We start from the raw sequence: 18,658 nt of genomic DNA, 5'->3' as shown, positions 1-18,658 counted from the left end.
GTAGACGCTCAAGACAGAGTGGACAATTTTAGCTCAACCCTGTCTGTGGGCTGGCAGGGACATTTGAGACTCATGTTTTAGATGTGGGCAGAATGGGCTTGGGGCACTCTTTGGAAAAACAAGACCCTGCTTCACCTGGGCTAGGTTAGAGGAAAGGGCACTGACACGAGAGGGTAAAATTGCCAAAAGGCGCAAACCCTTGGCTGAACCCTGACCTACAGTAGAAGAAGAGACTAACATCAACCGGCCACCAGACTAGCAAACAATTAGATACATGCCATACCAAAAGATAGCGCACACAGGCAGACGATTTAACAGTGAAGGCGCCCCCCATCCCCTGTTCCCAATTCCCGCGAGGCGGTACAAAGCCAGATATATATGACTAAAATAGAAAATTTGAGGATTAACGGAGTGTTGACCCCAGGTAGAAGTAGTTGTTATGGATTTAATATGTTTATAATACATAGATAAAAATACATACAAGATAATATAGCAAACGCGATGAGCTCCACACACAGACCATTGTTATAGCAGGAGCATGATATGGGCTTATCAGGAAAATTCTAGGCATGAAGGATTGATTAAGACTTGAACGTGGAAGTTAGGTAGGATATAACTATGCCTTCTGTTTATCTCCTTCTGTCCCCTATACATGCAACAAAATTCATGTTGAATATGTAATTAATGCACTTGGTCTGAAATTTGGAATGTAATTTTATAACTATCAAAAATGCTAATAAAAATAATATTTAATATATATATATATTAATCATTGGCACAGATAATGCAAGATAGTAAAATACAGGGACAAGGAGCAACCATAACTGAGTGCTTCAGAACTACGTACACTGCGCTCTCAGATCCAGTTCCATGCAGTCTTTAATCAACTACTTCTGGTCTGTTCTTCATACCCACCTTCTATCCTGTCAAGTTTTGAAATCACTCTCGGGTGACATTTCAGCAGCACAAGATGTCAACTTCTATTTGTACTTCTTTATTCCAGACTTTCTCACGAGTATCATTCCACAATTCGGCACTTGGCTAATCCTGAGTGGCCGAATTGTTGAATGGTTATCCGTGGGGAACTCTGGAATAAACGAGTACAAGTAGTGATTGGCATCTTGTGCTACCGAAATGCTGCCCAAAAGTAATATCAAAACTTGACACAATGGAAGGTGTGTATGAAGAACAGACCATGAGTTGGTTATTAAAGACTTGAAGGAACTGGATTTGAGAGCGCGCAGAAACGTAGTCCTGAAGCACAGATGCAAGCATTATAGAGATTGGTGTTGTGTAGAACTGTGAAGTCACCCAGCATGAAACATTGAGTATCAAGAGAAGGAAGGAGTGCAGAGACTGCAGAGTGAAAGTCTTCACAATCATAGTTGAAGCCACCAATAAAGGGGCCTGACTAGCAAGCCAGGTAATCAAGATGGTGAGATAGCTTCTATAAATATAAGCGAGCTTAATGCTCCCAACACAATCTCTCCCACTCTTATGTTAAATTACTACTTTCCTGTCTGGGTTCTTTGTGTACACCTGATTGTTTTGGGGCCTCTATTTCAATTTCCACCACTTACCCATTATTTGCCTTAAGCCAAAGAGTACAGGATCCTGGGATTTGGGAACAGTCTCCTGGCAGCCAGTTAGTCTGAGAATATGTGGCCCTATGAGCAACTTTTGGCTGATACTTTGCACATAGTTTTCGTGCTGCACTGCTGCCTTCTTCCTGCTCTCACTTGACTGTTTTCCTACTCAGTTCCTCTGCTGTCTTCTTCTCACTCTGCCTCCCCATCCCTCTCTTCTCAGTCGTTCTGCTCTGCTCCTCTGCTGTCTTCTTCTCACTCTGCTTCCTCACTCTACTGCAATTCCTGACCATCCTGCTGCTCTCCTCCGCTCTCTGCTACTGATGCTGTCTCCATGTTCCTCGTTCCCCCTCTCTCCTCTCATAGGCCTACTGCTCTGCACATTAATCTCCTCCTCATCGCACATCACTTCTTAGGAAAGGCCCCTATAGAGTACACCTCCTACCGTAAGAAATGAGTTTTCCACTTTTGGGTGGTAAAAGTATGTCCTGCTTGTCTTCATCTGGGTTTTCCCAAAACCTGGGACCACTGTTGGGATCCCACCATGAAGGAAGATGCAGGATGACCTCCTTGTGGCATTACAATAGGCATGCATACTTTATCAGGAAAATCTCCCCACAACAGAAACCTTTGTTCAAGTTCACAGCTTCCCAAGACCTCAGGTAGTAAGTACTTCAAGCAGATCACCTCAACTCATTAATATGTTCTGGCTGCTTGCCTGTTTGAGTTAGATACAGTAGAAGATGCTTTTGACAGCTTTCGAAACAAGGCAAACGTTTGGTAAACCACATGGTTTTGGTTTTACGGACCTTTGTGGATCCCTTTGGTTCTGTGCCCTTTCAGAGGTATTAGAGTATAAAGCTTGCTTACCGGACAGAACTCTCCAAAATGAACTCCTGCACACGTTGCTCCCATTATCACTGTGGTCTCCAGCAGGAACCATAAACAGTGACTTGGGACTTCATTATGTGTGTCTTTTCAATCTCAATTAGGATTAGGCTGCTAGTCAGAGTTGCTGCCTGAAATGGAGTCGTAAGTTTTGCAGGAAAACCAACGCCTTTTGGCTTTCTTCCCCATAAATATTTTGTCAGTAGAAACCTATTGGATTTTATTGGTTTAGCACTAGGAATGAAGGCAGCATGTGTGTGAAAATGTATGCGCAAACACAGATTTCTGTAGTTGTCCCCCATTCTGTGGGCCAAAACTCATGATTGTGCCATAGTAATGTATTCTAGATCCAAATTAACCCCTAACTTGGAAGATTGTTGGCTGGGATGTCTGAATCTCAGGTTTGTTCCCCACTAGTAGTTTGTATATAATAATAATATATTTTATTTATATAGTGCTTAATACCACACTTCTGTCATTTCTGTGTGCTTGTGAATAATTGATATTAGTCAATGTCTGGTTCTCAATTTACAGATTTCAAAAAGATATGAGGTGGTGTCTTGCCAGGATTCAAACTCATGACCTATTCTACTTATTGTATTGATCTTATTCTACATTTGCTCCCACCCTGGCCCCTTCGATAAGAGGCATTATATGCCGAATCGTTACCCTTAGGCCCGTTGCCAGATTCAACTAAATACACGCTGGTGGTCCCCCTTCCCAAGTCGAAGTCATCAGTTGCGTGTCTGTCTGAATTTCCTCCTTTCGCCCTCTCTCTATGCTAAAGGCAGATTTAAAGATTCTTAGTAAAATACCAGCGATGTGGTTGCTTCCCCTCATGCCTGGTCTCATCCATGATGACCAGAATGTATTCATTCCGTACAGGTCCACCTCTGGGAACCTCCGCAATTTACACCATATCCTCTTCCACCAGGATTTTGCCCGCTACCTGGATGCCCTGGTTATGTAAGTGGACCTAGAGAAGGCCTTCAATTCGATACGATGGGATTTCCTTCATGCAGTTATGATCCGAATGGGGCTAGAAGATGGCTGGATGCGATGGTGTGTCTGTTATACACCAATCCTGCAGCGAGGGTTAGGACAAGTGGTGTAATCTCCGCTTCATATGGTGTGCACTGGGGTGCTCATTGTCTCTTTTGTTTGATCTGGCCATTGAGCCCTTGGCGAAGCTCTTTCAATTGGAGGGTGCAGGTCATGGGGTGGTTCTGGGGAGCAAAGAGCATCTTTATATGCTGATGACTTATTACGCTACCTAGCAGTTATAGACTGGGAGTTGCCAATGCCTTAAAGATGTTAAATGAGTTTTCAGTACATGCGGGCCTCCGGGTTAACAAGTCCAAAACTCCCCTCTTCCCCATGACAGCGGAGGTCGTCCACTTCATATGCCATTGTGGCTCCCATGGACACCTCTGTACTTTCGATTTTTGGCCATCCAGGTGTTTCATGCTTTGGATGATCTTAAAGAAGGCAATTTGGGACTGGTGATAGATCACTTAAGGCCTGTGTACAATTCTGGCAATCCTTAAAATTACCAGTGATTGCTCGCATCTCCTTGTCCAAGATGATCATGCGCCCTGGACTCTTATATGTTTTTTAAATGTCGCTGTCACAATACTGTGCTGTTGGTTTAACCACTTGGATTCCCGACTCCGAAAACTGATATGGGACGAGAGCCGAAAACCACATCGTCTTTCAGACAAGTGTGACTTTGGGCTCTGCATGTTACCTCGTGAAGTGGCTTTATAGAGTTCAACTTGAGATGATCACGAAACCGCTGGTAAGGATTTGGGAGAGGGTGGGAAACATTACTGGACTGAGACCTGTCTGACACGGAATGGGTTAGGATTGTGAGGAACCCTAAGCATATTTCTAGGAATACTAAATGTAAAAGTATCCAATTTATTTACCTACTCATGACTTATTTGACCCCCCCCCCCCATAGACTGCAGGTCATGTGTGGAGCAGATCTGCGTACTTGTCTCAGATGTATGGAGCCAGAGGTCGGGTTCGAACACATCACTTGGAGCTGCCCGGGGTTGCAAGGTTTCTGGAATACTATAGTTGCCAGACTTAATGGGGTGCTTGATCGCTCACTCACTTGCACAGTGGAGGCTTGCCTCTTAAAATTGTTCCCTTGACCTAAATTGCGCAAGGTCGGCACTAGATTTGTGGACCTGGCTTTGGCCTTAGCAAGGAGACGTATAGCAATGCGATAGAGGTACTGGGGCGGGTACAACGGTGGTGTCATGAGAAAGGGATATTGACATATGGTCCAGAGCAAAAGAGAGAGCACTAATTGGGGAAGATGCATGTGGGATAAGGCGTCGTCTACTAGCGGGCCTGTGGACAGAGGGGCTTGGAGCTTGGCATAACAGAAATGATGATAATGTGAGCGAAATTGTAAATGGCACTCCACAAGGTGAGTGTACAGCGGCATCCCCTTGATTTGGTCTAGATGCTTAACAGGAAAGTGTTTGACTGCGGGGAACTGTCGCTGTGGTGCCTTCCTTTTCCTACCCTGCCTCGAGTGTAATGATGTAAATGTTTTGAGACCCTTAGAATCACTCGAACTAAAGCAGGTTCCTCTGCGCTGCTTTAGTACTCAGACTCTCAGGACAGATTTGTTATTGGTTTCTTTTTCCTTTGCATAGTTCTTTTCCTTTCCTACTGTTTATTGCTTCAGGCATTGCTGGGACTACAATTGCAACTCTCAATTGTCAATATATGCATAGAGCACTAAAGAGTTACAATCCATAGAATCGCCATGGACATTATTTGTCTACACTACGGCTTAGTATCAGCGCAATATGAGGTTCACTGAGACCTGGGTAATTGTATGAATCTATTGTTGCCATGAAAGGGTCTTTGATTACTTTGAAACAATTTTATGTCACTATCCGTTCCATGCTGTCAGTAGATTTCAAAAGGCATTGGAAGTGTAATCTGATATGCTCCAATATTTATATCGTGTATTGACCCTTGTTCTTTAATGCATGTGTGTACCATTCTCATCAAACTTCAAAAAAATGTTTTAAAAAAATGTATGTTTATTTTGGGTCCTTATGATCTGTTTGGTTTGTTGCCTCTATTATTCTCTTCCAAATTACTGCAAGTGCTACCGACTTGCATTTCCTTTCAGGAAAATAAGGGTATTGACAAACATAATCAGAGTTGTGAAGGTAATTTGTACAAATGTCAGGGAGGATGCTGCCATGCACATAATGAGATTCGTAATAAGGCAGTCTTTCAAATTTACCATGTGAAACGTGTTTTATTTGACTTATAGTTTGACTCTGTATTGCCATGTGGTTCTTGGAATCCAGCTTCACTCGTGTTAATAATTAACATCATACTTATTCGAATATGAAATGATTCACATGGTATCACTTATTATTGCCTGCGCTATAATTATAAAATGTACATGCTTATTCTGCAAAATCTGGATGTAGTGTAGTGATTTCCTTTCTGGGCCCACTTTCGTTGTCCTTTAGTTTTGCGTATTAGATGTTTTAAGCTGCCTTTGCATTGCACAGACACACAACACATTTGATTTTGTGACTTTATTTTAGGAATAAGCTGTACATGTTTTGTTATTCGGTGATTCTTCTCAGGATTCAGGCTGCACATTTTGTCCAGGGTTCCCTAGAATACATAACAACATGGTGTACTGTTTTATCTGTTCGGTCAGCAACAACGCCTAATTTTTTAGACATAACACGGTAGCAGAGCTGTAGTCTTCCAACACAATAATTCTTATCATATAATCTGTGACTCGTCCCCTTTGGGGGCAGAGTGGAACGAACACCCGCAGAACCTGACATGCAGCCTTGAGTAAACTGAGTTTACACTCATGATGCGGACTACCTAACCATATACACCAGGTATGAGGTCTGTTGCCTATCCCAGAGATCACTAATATATGTCCCTTTGCTTACACAGTAAGGATGCGCCTAGACAGAAGGATAATTTGCCATGGTTGGCATGTTTATTTTATATAGGCTGATAGTAATGCTAATTACTTTGTTTAGATTCATCTGTCTTGCGATTGCAGCACATTTGCTTCATTATAGACTACGATAGTTTCAATAAATATGTTGTAAACCTTCTTTTGTGTCTTCTGTTTTCTACGATCATGCATGAGTGAGAGAAGAAAGGTGTTAATCAGTTTCCACGGTTCCCTTGGCGACTAGAGCGTCATGTTCTAGGTTGCTAAAATCACCTGCTACTCTGGGGAAGGTTAGGAATTCAGGTGAAGCACTGTGAGCTAGCCAACATTTGGGCCGACAGGTACTGATGTGGTAGACAGACAGTCGCTATATTCTGACGTCCTGTCATCCCAAGGCACAATTCCGCTTTGCAAGCAGAATCCCTGCGACAATAGGCTTGTTTGTCTTATCTGAATATAGCTAAAGAAAACAAGCATTGGCATAGCCAATAGGTCTCGCCTTTGGGACCGTATAAGTGTTTAGCCATGCAACACTTGATGTTGTTGCACCAAGGATATTGTGCTGCATAACTAAATACTTATAAGGTCCCAAAGGCGAGACCTATTGGCTACGCCAATGCTTGTTTAGCTGCTTTTGGGGTCGTTTTATGGTGTTGTGGGCCGGTTTTTACTGTTTATTTCTCAGATTTTACCACAAACATTGCCTGCAGGAAGCATAAATGCATGTAGTCTCCACACATTGCAAAACGCCTATTCATTTGTCTTTGCGTGTTTAAAGCTGCCTTGATTTGCAAACGTAGGTCACTTTTTTTGCCATTTGATTTGCTATTAGGGGCCACTTTTAATTTGGTGCCCGGGCCTATTTTCTGGCCTAGTCCGACCCTGAACATTTCCTTCGCACATCAGAGTTGAAAATGTTATTTAAAGCCAAAGTGATTCCTTGATTACAATAACTGAAAGCAGTAATGCTATGCTCATAGGCCTTCCGGACACCAAGTGGTCCTGTACTGTGTTGCCCATCTTATCTTCAGAACTAGGACATTTTAACATATCATTCCACTCCTGGCATAACTAAAGTGTCTGCTTCTGGAGTCATGAAGCAAAGACACGAATGCCTTTATCATCTTAAAGTTACTGCACATCAGAACCTTAACATATCTTGCTAAGAAATTGGCCCAAGTTGGAAGTAGACCTGTTTGGAGAGGCCGGTCTACACCTCGACCCTCCTAAATGCAACAGAATCTTTACAGTAAAACGGGCCTTCTTAAACGCACCTAAAATCAGTAACACCCTACCAGTATATGCATGGACACCTATTTCTCTATTCAAAGCCAGTCTTGACCTGAATGTTCCGGAAAACGCTTTCTTTTGGAACATTTCTCTGCAGGCAAGACTGCTGCAGGTCCGGGAAAACGGTTCCTTTCACTTCCTCCATACATATCTCATATTTTACTGCATGTTTTCTTTCTATTTATCCAATCCATAAAGTGCTCTCACACCGTGGATCAGGCTAAGACCGCGCTACATAACAATTAAATAAATAAAAAGCACTACAAAACAGCTTTTCAGAGGCATCTTCAGCTCTCTTAGGACTTTTCGCCATGGCAGCCTGCCCTGTTGCCCCAGGCTGACTGGGCTTGGTGGTGGCATAAATCTTCTTTACTGACACCGCGCTGGTTGACTGCACTTGGACACAGTCCATGGTGGCTCAGGCCAGCCTCCCTTCCCGGCACCTCTGCGCACCTCCGGGGGCGCTGGGGCACAGCCCTCTGTTTCACAATGTGCTCACAGGTCTCATGCTGACACTTCCTCCGCGCGGCAAAGAGTTACGTCACCGGGACACAGCTGCAGGACAGGACACTGAAGAGGAGGCGCGCGGGAGAAACGAAGAGGCATACGAAGAACAACATATGTGAACAGAGACGGGAAAGGAGAAAATACTCTAAAGGGAGTATTGGTGTTAAGGAAAATAAGAGTGTTCAAGACGATAGAGGACACACATGCATAACTAGAGAAATAGAATAAATGGGGCAGCATGGGGACCAAAAGCAAGAGGAGACCAAGAATCAAGGAAAGTGAAATAAGAATAATTAAACTAAAAGGGGAGGAGGAGATGAAAAGATGGAGATCGATGAAAAAGAAGAATATGGCAACAGGATAAAGAAAGAACAAGCACTGGCAATTCCAGTAGGTCTGACATTTAGATTGTCACCTCCTCGGTCAGTGATGGATTTAGGCATTCAATAAGTCCTCATGAATCCTGTCACTCATCTCAGCACTCGTGGCCATTTATCAATCCACTGACTCATTCATACCTACATCTACTTACACACCCAGAAAAAACTCACACACAAATTCAGCAACATACGCAGTTACATTAAAAGAATAAAAGTCGAAAACAAAAACATGCTGCAGCCTAAACATGGCATTGAGTATACAAAAAAGTAATGAATGGATTGCTTGAATTAGCGCGCGAGCGCCTTGCGCTAAAAGTGGGAGGTGGGGGGAGTGCGACAGCACACAAAGCATTTCCCTTGCGGGAGCGAGCCACGGGCACCACGTGTTTGTAAGTTAATTACAAACATATGGTGTCAAGCTCGCTTCCGCAAGGCAATCGCCACACGTGCACGCGTTGCCATTGAAGACAATGGAACGCGTGCACGTTTTCGGCTGAAAAGCCGTAGCGATTGCAAAAGGTCTTTTTGCCTACGCAGCGCATGCGCGCTGCGTAGGCGAGACCTAAAAAGTCCTACTGCCATTCCAGGTTCATAATTACGTTTGATAATGAATCAAGTTTTTGGCTGCTAGTAAGAGCACTTTTAAATAACCTGCCAAAAGCTGAAAATCACTTTTAATCATACTATGTGTTACGAAGCTACCTTAGCTCTGAAATGCAGCCTCATGTCTTCATGTCTAATAACACACCATTTTTAATACGTGCTGTTTTGACATTTGCCAAGAATTTGATTTTCAGTGGTCCGTCTGTCACATAAATCTTCTGCCATTTTTACTGTGTGTGGCATTTGCTTTATTGTAACAAGTCTATTACATTCATACAGATGGCGAAGTGTATGCATGGGGACATAATGGATATAGTCAACTTGGAAATGGAACTACAAACCAGGGGATCTCTCCCGTCCAGGTCTGCACCAACCTGCTCATTAAGAAAGCACTAGATGTCTCATGCGGCTCCCATCACTCCATGGTGCTTACATCCGATGGAGAGGTACGGCAGGAAGCTCTGCAGCTGTGGTCACTATAGGGTACATTTCTTGGATTTGTAGCACTTACTTGCAGCATAGAAGGCCCAAGCTTAAAGTGAAACTTTTTTGACTGCCTCTTTTTCTTACTTTTTGTAATGACATACGCCACTTGTGCCTACAAAGCATGATGTTTGACAGAGCTTAGAAGTGAGTAGCGTGTGGCCTTTAGCATTGCGTACAAGCAGTTTATCCTGGAAATTACTTAAAAATGAAATTTCTGATGGATACTTCAAGCCGCAGATTCCTCACCTTTCGACTATCTCCCAGGGGCCAGATGGAACCAGAGAATTTTCCACCAACGCTCCCTCAAGCCGGTTAATGACTTCGTCCGGATCTGTGCTGGCTCAGTTCCGCCCCGGAAGTAAATAAGTAGAGCTGCATATAATCCACACCCATGCATGATGATGTCTGTTACTTTCTGTCTGCGCCATCTGATTTGAATCCTTTGCCCAGCTGGTTCTTATGCACTTTACTTCCTCGGGTTATCATCACCCCACAGCAAATCGAGGTCTCCAAGAAAGCCATAGTCGGGGCAATTGGGATTATGTCGCAAGAGAGGGCCAAATTATGCATCAGGGTTGACTAAATTATGTGGCGAGAAAAGGCAAAATATGTGGGGTCATGCTTTAATATTTTCTCATTTGTCTACTTGTTAACATACAACATTGTACCTCAGTAGTACCAGTTTAATACACAAATAAAGAAATAAGCAACAGAAAGTTGACCAGTGAACATTTGCAAAGGGCCGTCCACAGTTTTTTAGTAATAACAGTGGGCCAGGCCATAGTGCAACTCATTAGTTTATTTCTGAATCCCTCTGTTATGCCTTTAGCCACCAGAGAACAGCAGGGTCGCTGTCGGTGGGTCTCTCCCCCACCCCTACCATCTGGCTTCTTGGGACTCGTTACAGGGCCCATACTGATGCCATTACATGCTTCCACACTCGCAGCTGGCAATCAATGACCAGGTGCCAACATCCACGTCGGACCTCTGAACTGATATTGGTCCGAGCGGGACGCAATCATTTGTCTTACTACTTTATTCTAACCCATTGTTTCTACCACTAGCAACTATCAACAGAGGTTTCATTCTCTTTTTGTCTCTTGGCTCTGACCCTGTATCCGAGAAAGAAGCACCCCAGAATACTGATGATGATAGGGATGATTTGCTTCCTTCTCACTGTACTGATGATGGCCGATACTTTGACTTGCAAAATGCAGTCGGCCTGACAGCTCTCCTGAAATGGAGGTTGACTTGCCACATAGACCACCAACAGAGGAGTGTGCCTCATTTACGAAGGAGGTTTGGTGGGCCGCTGAGGTGCTCAATTTGCAGTTGCCCTCCATTGAGACCAAGACAAATGGTCTAATGTAGATTGTCCAACCTGGCCCAGCAACATTGGAGCCTTTGCTCCCATTCAGCGATGCCCTTATGATGGCTACATGGTCAAAACCATAATGTTCTCTGTCTTTTAGTCAACATGTAGCCAGTTGACACAGGCCTGCGCCCACTGATCCAGATTTCCTTATAAAGTATCCTACCCCAGAAAGCTTCATTGTGCCGGCTTCGACCAGTAACGTTCAACTTTGCTCCTTTCCGACTAATCTCAATAGAGACTCCAAATGGATTGACGGTTTGGAAAACAGATGTTTTCTTCTGCGAGCTTGACACTTCCATCCATAAACGCAGTCTTGATTTTTGACCACTACATGAAGACCTTATTGCATATTGCCAGTTAGATCCTGCTGGTGGTCCTGGAAGACCTTGGATCCTCACTGACTAAGTTAATCCATGATGGGCATTATGCAGCAGAATACGTTCTCTGTGCTAGTTTGGACACCAAAGACTGCATTGGTAAAGCAGTTGGCACCAGAGTCATGCTTTTAATGCACACCAGGGCAAGTTTGACTGGGTTTCCTAGGGATGTACAAGCATCGCTGATGACATGCCCTTCGATAGGTCCAGGTTCTAAGAAGAGATGATAGACGTTGCGCTGAAAAGTTTCAAAGACAGTCAAGCCACGGCACATTACTTGGGTCTATGTTTCACCATCAGTACTGCAAATGTAAGGCTATTTGAGGCATTTAGAGCATAGACCACTGCATCCTCCTGAGCCGGTGATGCAGCAGACCCTTCAATCATTTCAGGGCAGTGAAAGTGTCACCAGCAGACATTGCACAGGACAGCAGGTATAGCAGTCCTCCAACTCTTCTTTTCCCACTGCAACAATTACCAAACCAATTTAGTTTGTCCTTAATGACTTGTCCCTAGTGTGTGGGAGCCAGAATTCATTGTTTCGTCCCAGGTTGGCAATCCTTTACATCTGACGGACGAGTCTTTCAGATTGTTCAAAGGGACTATGCCTTGCCTTTCATTTCATTTTTACCACTCCTTCCTGCTGCACCAGAACAAATTTAGGAGGAGAATCTGTCCATCCTGCTGCACGAGGTACAACTCTTGTCCTCCAAGGGTGCCATCAGATGAGTGTCCTAGATCGTTGGTCATGCAGTGCCTTCCCACGGAAGTACAAATTCTGGATGCTCGTATTAGCTTGGATTCTACCTGCCCTGGACCAGGAGACAAGATCGTGTCCCTGGACTTGCTGGACACATATTTTCATACATCTCTCCTGAAGTCCCACAGGCATTTCCTGTGATTCAAGATGGGCCAGTAACACTTTAAGTTTGCTGTGCTACCTTCGGTCTCACCTGAGGCCTCTTGGGTGTTTATAAAAGTCATGGAGGTCGGTTGCAGCCCATCTTCAGAATGTCAGGCGTGCCGCAATTAGTTGTTGACCACCTTCGAACGACCGCAGTACATTGTTTAGTGTCACAATAAGTGAGTCTAAGTATGATTCCCTCACAGAGGCTTCCGTTCATTGGGGTGATGCTAGACAGGGTGAATCTCAAGGCCTTGCCTCCACCACAGCCAGGCTGGGGCATTCAGGTTATGATTTAGATTTTTTGAGTTTGGTCCTGGGTCTTGGTGAGAATGGATTGGAGGGTTTTTGTTTTCCTGGCCTGGTGCATACTCCTTATCAGAAACCAAAGGAAATGATGGACGGAGTGTTGAACATTGCAAGCACTCACCCCCAGTCAACTGATCTGGGTTTAATCCATCACCGTTCTTTAGCCCACTCTGCCACCCCAGTTCAGACAAGGCCATATGCAAATCAGTCTGACCCTGTGCCTCATGGGAACAGTCCAGCCCGAACTGCCAAGCCATGTCTTCCCTCGACCGGAAACAAGCTTCCTAGGACCGGTTTCTGGCATTTCAGCCGTCTTCAGCCAGGCTTGCTTGAATCCAGTGGCAAAGTGAGCAAGGGACTCACGTCTGAGCATACCCTTCCAACTTATGGCGAACAAAGCAGAAACCAAAGGAAATGATGGACGGAGTGTTGAACATGAGGCACAGGGTCAAGACTGATTTGCATATGGTCATGTCTAAACTGGGGTGGCGTAGTGGGCAAAAGAACGATGGATTTAACCCAGATCTCTTGACTGGGGGAGAATGTCTGCATTGTCAGCATTCCGTCCATCATTTGTTTGTTGTAACGCTTTTCGCCCTAAGTGGGATGGGTATTCCCAGACGTGGGACCCGTGCTCACTACGCCACTGGAGTCAAGCTATCCTGGCTGATGACGGCTGATAGCCAGAAACCGGTCCTAGGATGCTTGATTCCGGTCCAGGGAAGACATGGCTTGGCAGTTCGGGCTGGACTGTTCCCATGAGGCACAGGGTCAAGACTGATTTGCATATGGTCATGTCTAAACTGGGGTGGCGTAGTGGGCAAAAGAACGATGGATTTAACCCAGATCTCTTGACTGGGGGAGAATGTCTGCATTGTCAGCATTCCGTCCATCATTTGTTTGTTGTAACGCATACTCCTTATCAGCAACACCAGGTGTCACATGTGGGCCGTGCTATAGGACCTTAAATGCCACTGGGCCCAGCATCAAGGATGCCTCTATGACTCCATTCAGATCTCAAGAGAGATGGCCCAAGATTTTCAATGGTAGCTGACTGATCCCAATCTGTCCTGCAGCAGGCTTTTCTTCCTCGCCAACCCAGAACTCACAGTTGTGACGGTTGACGGACTGTTGTTTATTCTTTCTTTAGCCCAGCAGGGCCTTGCAATGGGCACTGTAGACGGTTATTTGTCTACCCTTTCAGACTTTCTGCTTTTACCAGCTGTTCTCATTTAAATTACCAGTTGAGATTCAAGGTCTTTAAAGGTTTGACACACGTGTTTCTTCTCAGTCGTTTGAGTTGCGCCAGTAAACTTGGTTTTGATCTTTATTTGTATGCCCTTCAAGCCTATGCATAGTTGCTTGCTTGCTCTCTTAACCCTAATCTTTCTTCCTCATTGCAAATGATGTCACTTCATTGTGAAATGTAGGTACTTTCAGTGCTTCTGCCCTACATCACCTTTTTTACGGACAAATTGATGTGGAGAACCAGGATGGTCTTTTTACCAAAGGTTGTGACTCCACATTTGGGTAGTTGATTACTCTGCCAGCATTCTTTGCTCCGGTCACCCCTTAAGAGGAGTAGAAGCTCCATCAGGTGCACTCTGAGGGCTTTCATTCTATATTGATCGTACTATGGCCCATCGAAGGAATGATCAGCTCTTTGTGGGGTTTTCTGTAGCAAAGAAAGGGAAGGCTGTGCAGAAGAGATCTCTGTTGAGGTTGTCAGTCCTCTGCATTAAGGTCTGCTACAACCTGGTCAAGAAACAAGTCTTCTCAAGGTCTGTGAGCCTATTCCAGCAGTGCCAAGGCCGCTATGACCGTATTAACACAAGGGGTGCTTGTCCTTGGAATCTGCCAGGCTGCAACATGGGCATCTGTGCAAATCTTCACAAAGCACTGCTGCCTTTACTGCCTGTTCCAGCAAGGACACTTCGCCCGCTCGTTCTGCAAGGCTTTTTGATTTAAGTTCACTTCATTGACCCTCCACCTTTGGGAGGTACTACTTTGGTATCTTGTTGTAAAGAAAGATACAGAGTCCATCAGTTCATGTAGGTTACTTCTTTAATGATAGCTTGGTTCCAGTACAGAAGATCAGGATGGTAGAAGAGGTTAGATAGTAGAAAGATAACCCCACCAGGAGCAAGCTCCTTTCAGCTCAGCCTGAGTACACCAACTGACAATCTCCCCTAGAGAGGCACCCAGGCATTCCATGATGTCATGCAACATTCCATCAGAGCAGTACAGTGAAGAATAGCTTACAAGTAATCTACCACATATCTGTTCAAATATTGAGGACTCTGCAGTTAGAAGTATCCATTAGAAGAGCAAGTAACCTACCTTTGGTAATGCTTGTTCCTTGTGGATACTCTTAACGGTAGATTTCTCACTGCCCTCCGACCTCCATGTGCTATGGAGTGTTCTCTTTAACAATTACAAAGGTCTCAAGATGACAATCCGCAGACTGTCACTGCTTCTGAGGGTGGGGAAAAGGAGAACCAAGAAACTGATGCGAGTGCGCAGGGGTGATGCTAATATGAGATTCCTTCCCGTCACTTCTGGGGCTGGACAGCGCCAGTCCGGAGCCACACTATGCCACCTCCAGCCACGCAGAAGCACTGCTGGAAATATTTTTGGATGCAGTCTGGTACCTGGGGGATATTCAAAGGTGAGCAATCTGCGGTTAGGGGGTGTAGCCATCAGAAAGTGTTACCAAAGTTTATTAACTTAGCATTTAAAAAACCGTACAAATTCACTGAAAAAACCATAGGTTTCACACACGTTATAGTTACTTATGCTGTCTTGACCTGTTAAGTTATTTTCATTCTTTTTTTTTTTTTCTGGCCACCACTCCAGGGGACTGACTAGGAGTGAGCCACGCCTGTGGTCCTTTTGAATATACTACCTGTGAATACTGTCTTGTTTTTTGCAAGCGTAAGTTGCAAAGAGATACAATAACATGAAGGGAGTAATCTATATTAGTTGCTAAAAATAAGGCATACACTACAAAGTAGTAGTGAGAGGTGTAGCACCCCACCCGTTGCTTTCTACATCCACCTCACAAGGAGCGTATGTATGAGATATTTGTATATTACAAACCTAGCAGAAAGTAAGCGGAGTGCTGTACTGAAAGAAGGGCAAAGATGCAGTCAAGGTGTGATTGGAGGAGTAGCTGGTTTGTAAGAGCGAGAGTGGACGTTTACTGCACCATTGTGTAGTGGTCTTTAAATATGTGTGCCATTAGCTGTTTCCTAAATTTGTTCTGCGTTGGGGCAGTCCTGAGGAATTAGAGGATGTTCTCTAGATCCTAGCTGAAGAAGGCCTGTAATGTGATCACATTTCTTCAGGCCTTGGAGGTGTGCTGCAGCGTTTAGGAGGCCTTTAAGGGATCCAGTGTGAAACCTGAGGTGCTGTGGCAGATGGCCTTGCCACTATCCATAGGCAAAAGTACAAAACTTGAACAGCAGCTCTAAGGTCGCTTACTTGGAGGAATAGTTTCACTTTCTTTAGTAGAGAGACCTGGTACCAGACAGTCTTAATTTTCTTGGCAATATGTACCTTGACGGCAACATTGATGCCAAGGAGAATCCAAGAGACTTGGCATTAGGTGAGAGTTGGGGTTCAAATCTACTCATGTTCAATTAATTGAGCCTGGTTTAGACTAGTTGTTGCTTAATGCTCTTGGTGAATGGTGGGTTTAAGCTTCACGTAGGTACTGGACATCCAGGTCTTCCTGAGATGCAGGAATTATTTCAATTTTTGGATGGAGCAGAGGGAGACTTTAAAATATAGTTGTGTGTCAATACCATATTGGTGAATGTTAATCATGTTGTCTGTGAGTTGTGTATCAACATGCTCCATATAGAGATTGAAGATACCTGGGCAATATGGTACCCTAGGAGGTTCCACAAATAATGGGAATCTTCTGGAACCTGAAGTGCAAAATATTGTCTTAATACTACAAACCTAAACTATATGTCAATGGAAGTTTTTTGTATCTGTTTAACAGGTATATGCCTGGGGTTACAACAACTGTGGTCAGGTGGGATCTGGATCAACAGCTAACCAACCAACTCCTCGCAAAGTATCAAACTGCTTACAAAGTAAAGTGGCGGTCAGCATTGCGTGTGGACAGACTTCCTCCATGGCCGTAATTGACAATGGGGAGGTATCCATGTTCTTTTTTTTTTTTTTATTACAATTATTTTGTCTATTACATGTAAATAGTACAGCAGATTAATTAAGAAAGAGCGGAGATGCAGCTTTTATATGTAAGCCAAAGGCGAAACAGTGACACACAGTCAATGTTGCCCCATGCAACACTCAGCCACACTTTAGAGACCTCTCATGGCAACTGCTACATCAGCTACCTACTCATTTGTGATATTCTACTAGTCCCTATGTTGTCAGTCCCACTCTCCCGTTATCTGGCAGCAATAAAATGCTGACAATGTAATTTAATCCACTAGAGCTAGTAGACAAGTAGTTCAGGATTTCTTCTCGATGTTTTTAGCACTGCTCTCTTTGGAGTAAACTAGATGTCTCATCTTGTATGCTAGATTAGGTAGGTCAGGTCTCCTCATTCTCCTATATTTATGGCATTTTGATATTAGGCCTTCATAACTTGCCTATATGGATAACAGTTTTTCTCAAGTGTTTAAGGGCAAGTTAGATTCAACAAGATATGTTGTCCCATATTACAGAATCTCAGATTTATCCATATCATTTTATTTTTGCAATGTAAAGTCTGTCACTTTTTTCCTACTCTAATATCTGAAAGCTAACAATTGGCAGCCTTTCCCCTCCGTGCCATTCTCTGACTCATTTCTGTTAGAAAAGAGGCACATGTTCATTTGTTATTCGATGATTTATATGAATCACTCATGCCGATGCATACAGATAAAGTAACAATGTAGCATGCTCATGATGGTACTTGCCTTTGAGATTTTTATTGTGTATTTAGTTTGTATTCTTCATTCTCTTCTAAGGCTTTCCTGTTTTTTATCAGGTGTACGGCTGGGGTTACAATGGCAATGGTCAGCTTGGACTTGGAAATAATGGAAATCAACTGACTCCCTGTAGGGTAGCCACGTTACACGGAGTTTGTGTCCTTCAGGTAAGCCATCGAATATGTAATTCATGCTTGTGAAGCTTCAGAAACCTCCTTGTGCTTTTGTGTCACCTTCTTCGCTTTCTTTTCCATGCTGTGTAGCACTGTTGGAATCCTTACTTTGTCTCATATTATTGTGCATGAAGTGCAGCCCTTTCAGTATTGTTTGGTTTGCTAATGTGCCTTTTTTCTAAATGGAGGAAAATAACCCTTTTTCAGACCCTCTGGAATTCCTTTTTTCATCACTAGGGCAAATCCAGCAGAAATGCTTGCATGATACTGACTGAAACCATTGTTTGCCCCACAATTTGGCTTTAGCTCAGACTTTTCAAAGTTTCACATGTTAGCTTGATGAGACGTACTGGATGTAGTCTGCAAAAAACAGACAAGCCGAGCTGCCTACAATTCTGCATTGCTTTCTTTTTAACATTACTTTAAACGTGTTCATTTCAAGTTTAGGGGAACAAACTGCTGAGAGAGAAAAGTGCCTTGCAAATGAGCCAGTACTCCATGTGGCACTTTGGTCCTCTGTTAATCATTCTGCCACATTCCTTATGTTTTCATTGTAGATACACAGCATCACGGGTTTCATGACATGTGGTCTAAAAAGATTTTGATATGTTGCTCACTAACAGAGTGATTATAAAGCAAAGAGAAGCTTACAATTGACATTTCTGTTAATACAGTCATTATAATGCATCACAAGTCGACATGTATTAAAAAATAATATAGATTGTTAGCACATGTATTGCCATTAGATGCCGAAGGAGATCTCTAAACAAGGTTAAAACTTAATGCCACCCACCCATTCCCCGGGGAAGTTGCCTTAGGCCTTGGGGTAGTGTAGGGGAAGGGCTCTATGTAGGATACCTGTAA

The 18,658-nt window shown here is 43.8% G+C and overlaps 1 protein-coding gene across 5 annotated transcripts in view; it reads left to right on the top strand.

Annotated features, from left to right (window-relative positions):
- The window catches only part of RCBTB1 (RCC1 and BTB domain containing protein 1), a 440,760-nt gene that overhangs the window by 184,541 nt on the left and 237,561 nt on the right, over positions 1-18,658 (top strand). For all 5 annotated transcript variants that reach the window (XM_085621918.1, XM_085621921.1, XM_085621919.1 and 2 more), the window contains 3 exons: positions 9,501-9,667; positions 16,682-16,840; positions 17,681-17,788. In XM_085621918.1, coding sequence (XP_085478044.1) covers positions 9,501-9,667; positions 16,682-16,840; positions 17,681-17,788 — 434 coding nt within the window. The remainder of the gene's footprint in view (positions 1-9,500; positions 9,668-16,681; positions 16,841-17,680; positions 17,789-18,658) is intronic.

This window comes from Triturus cristatus, chromosome 8 (assembly GCF_964204655.1).
Source record: "Triturus cristatus chromosome 8, aTriCri1.1, whole genome shotgun sequence".
Taxonomy (NCBI): Eukaryota; Metazoa; Chordata; class Amphibia; order Caudata; family Salamandridae; genus Triturus; species Triturus cristatus.
The sequence above is the reverse complement of the archived record's forward strand: the minus strand, read 5'-3'. Positions and strand labels throughout refer to the sequence as shown.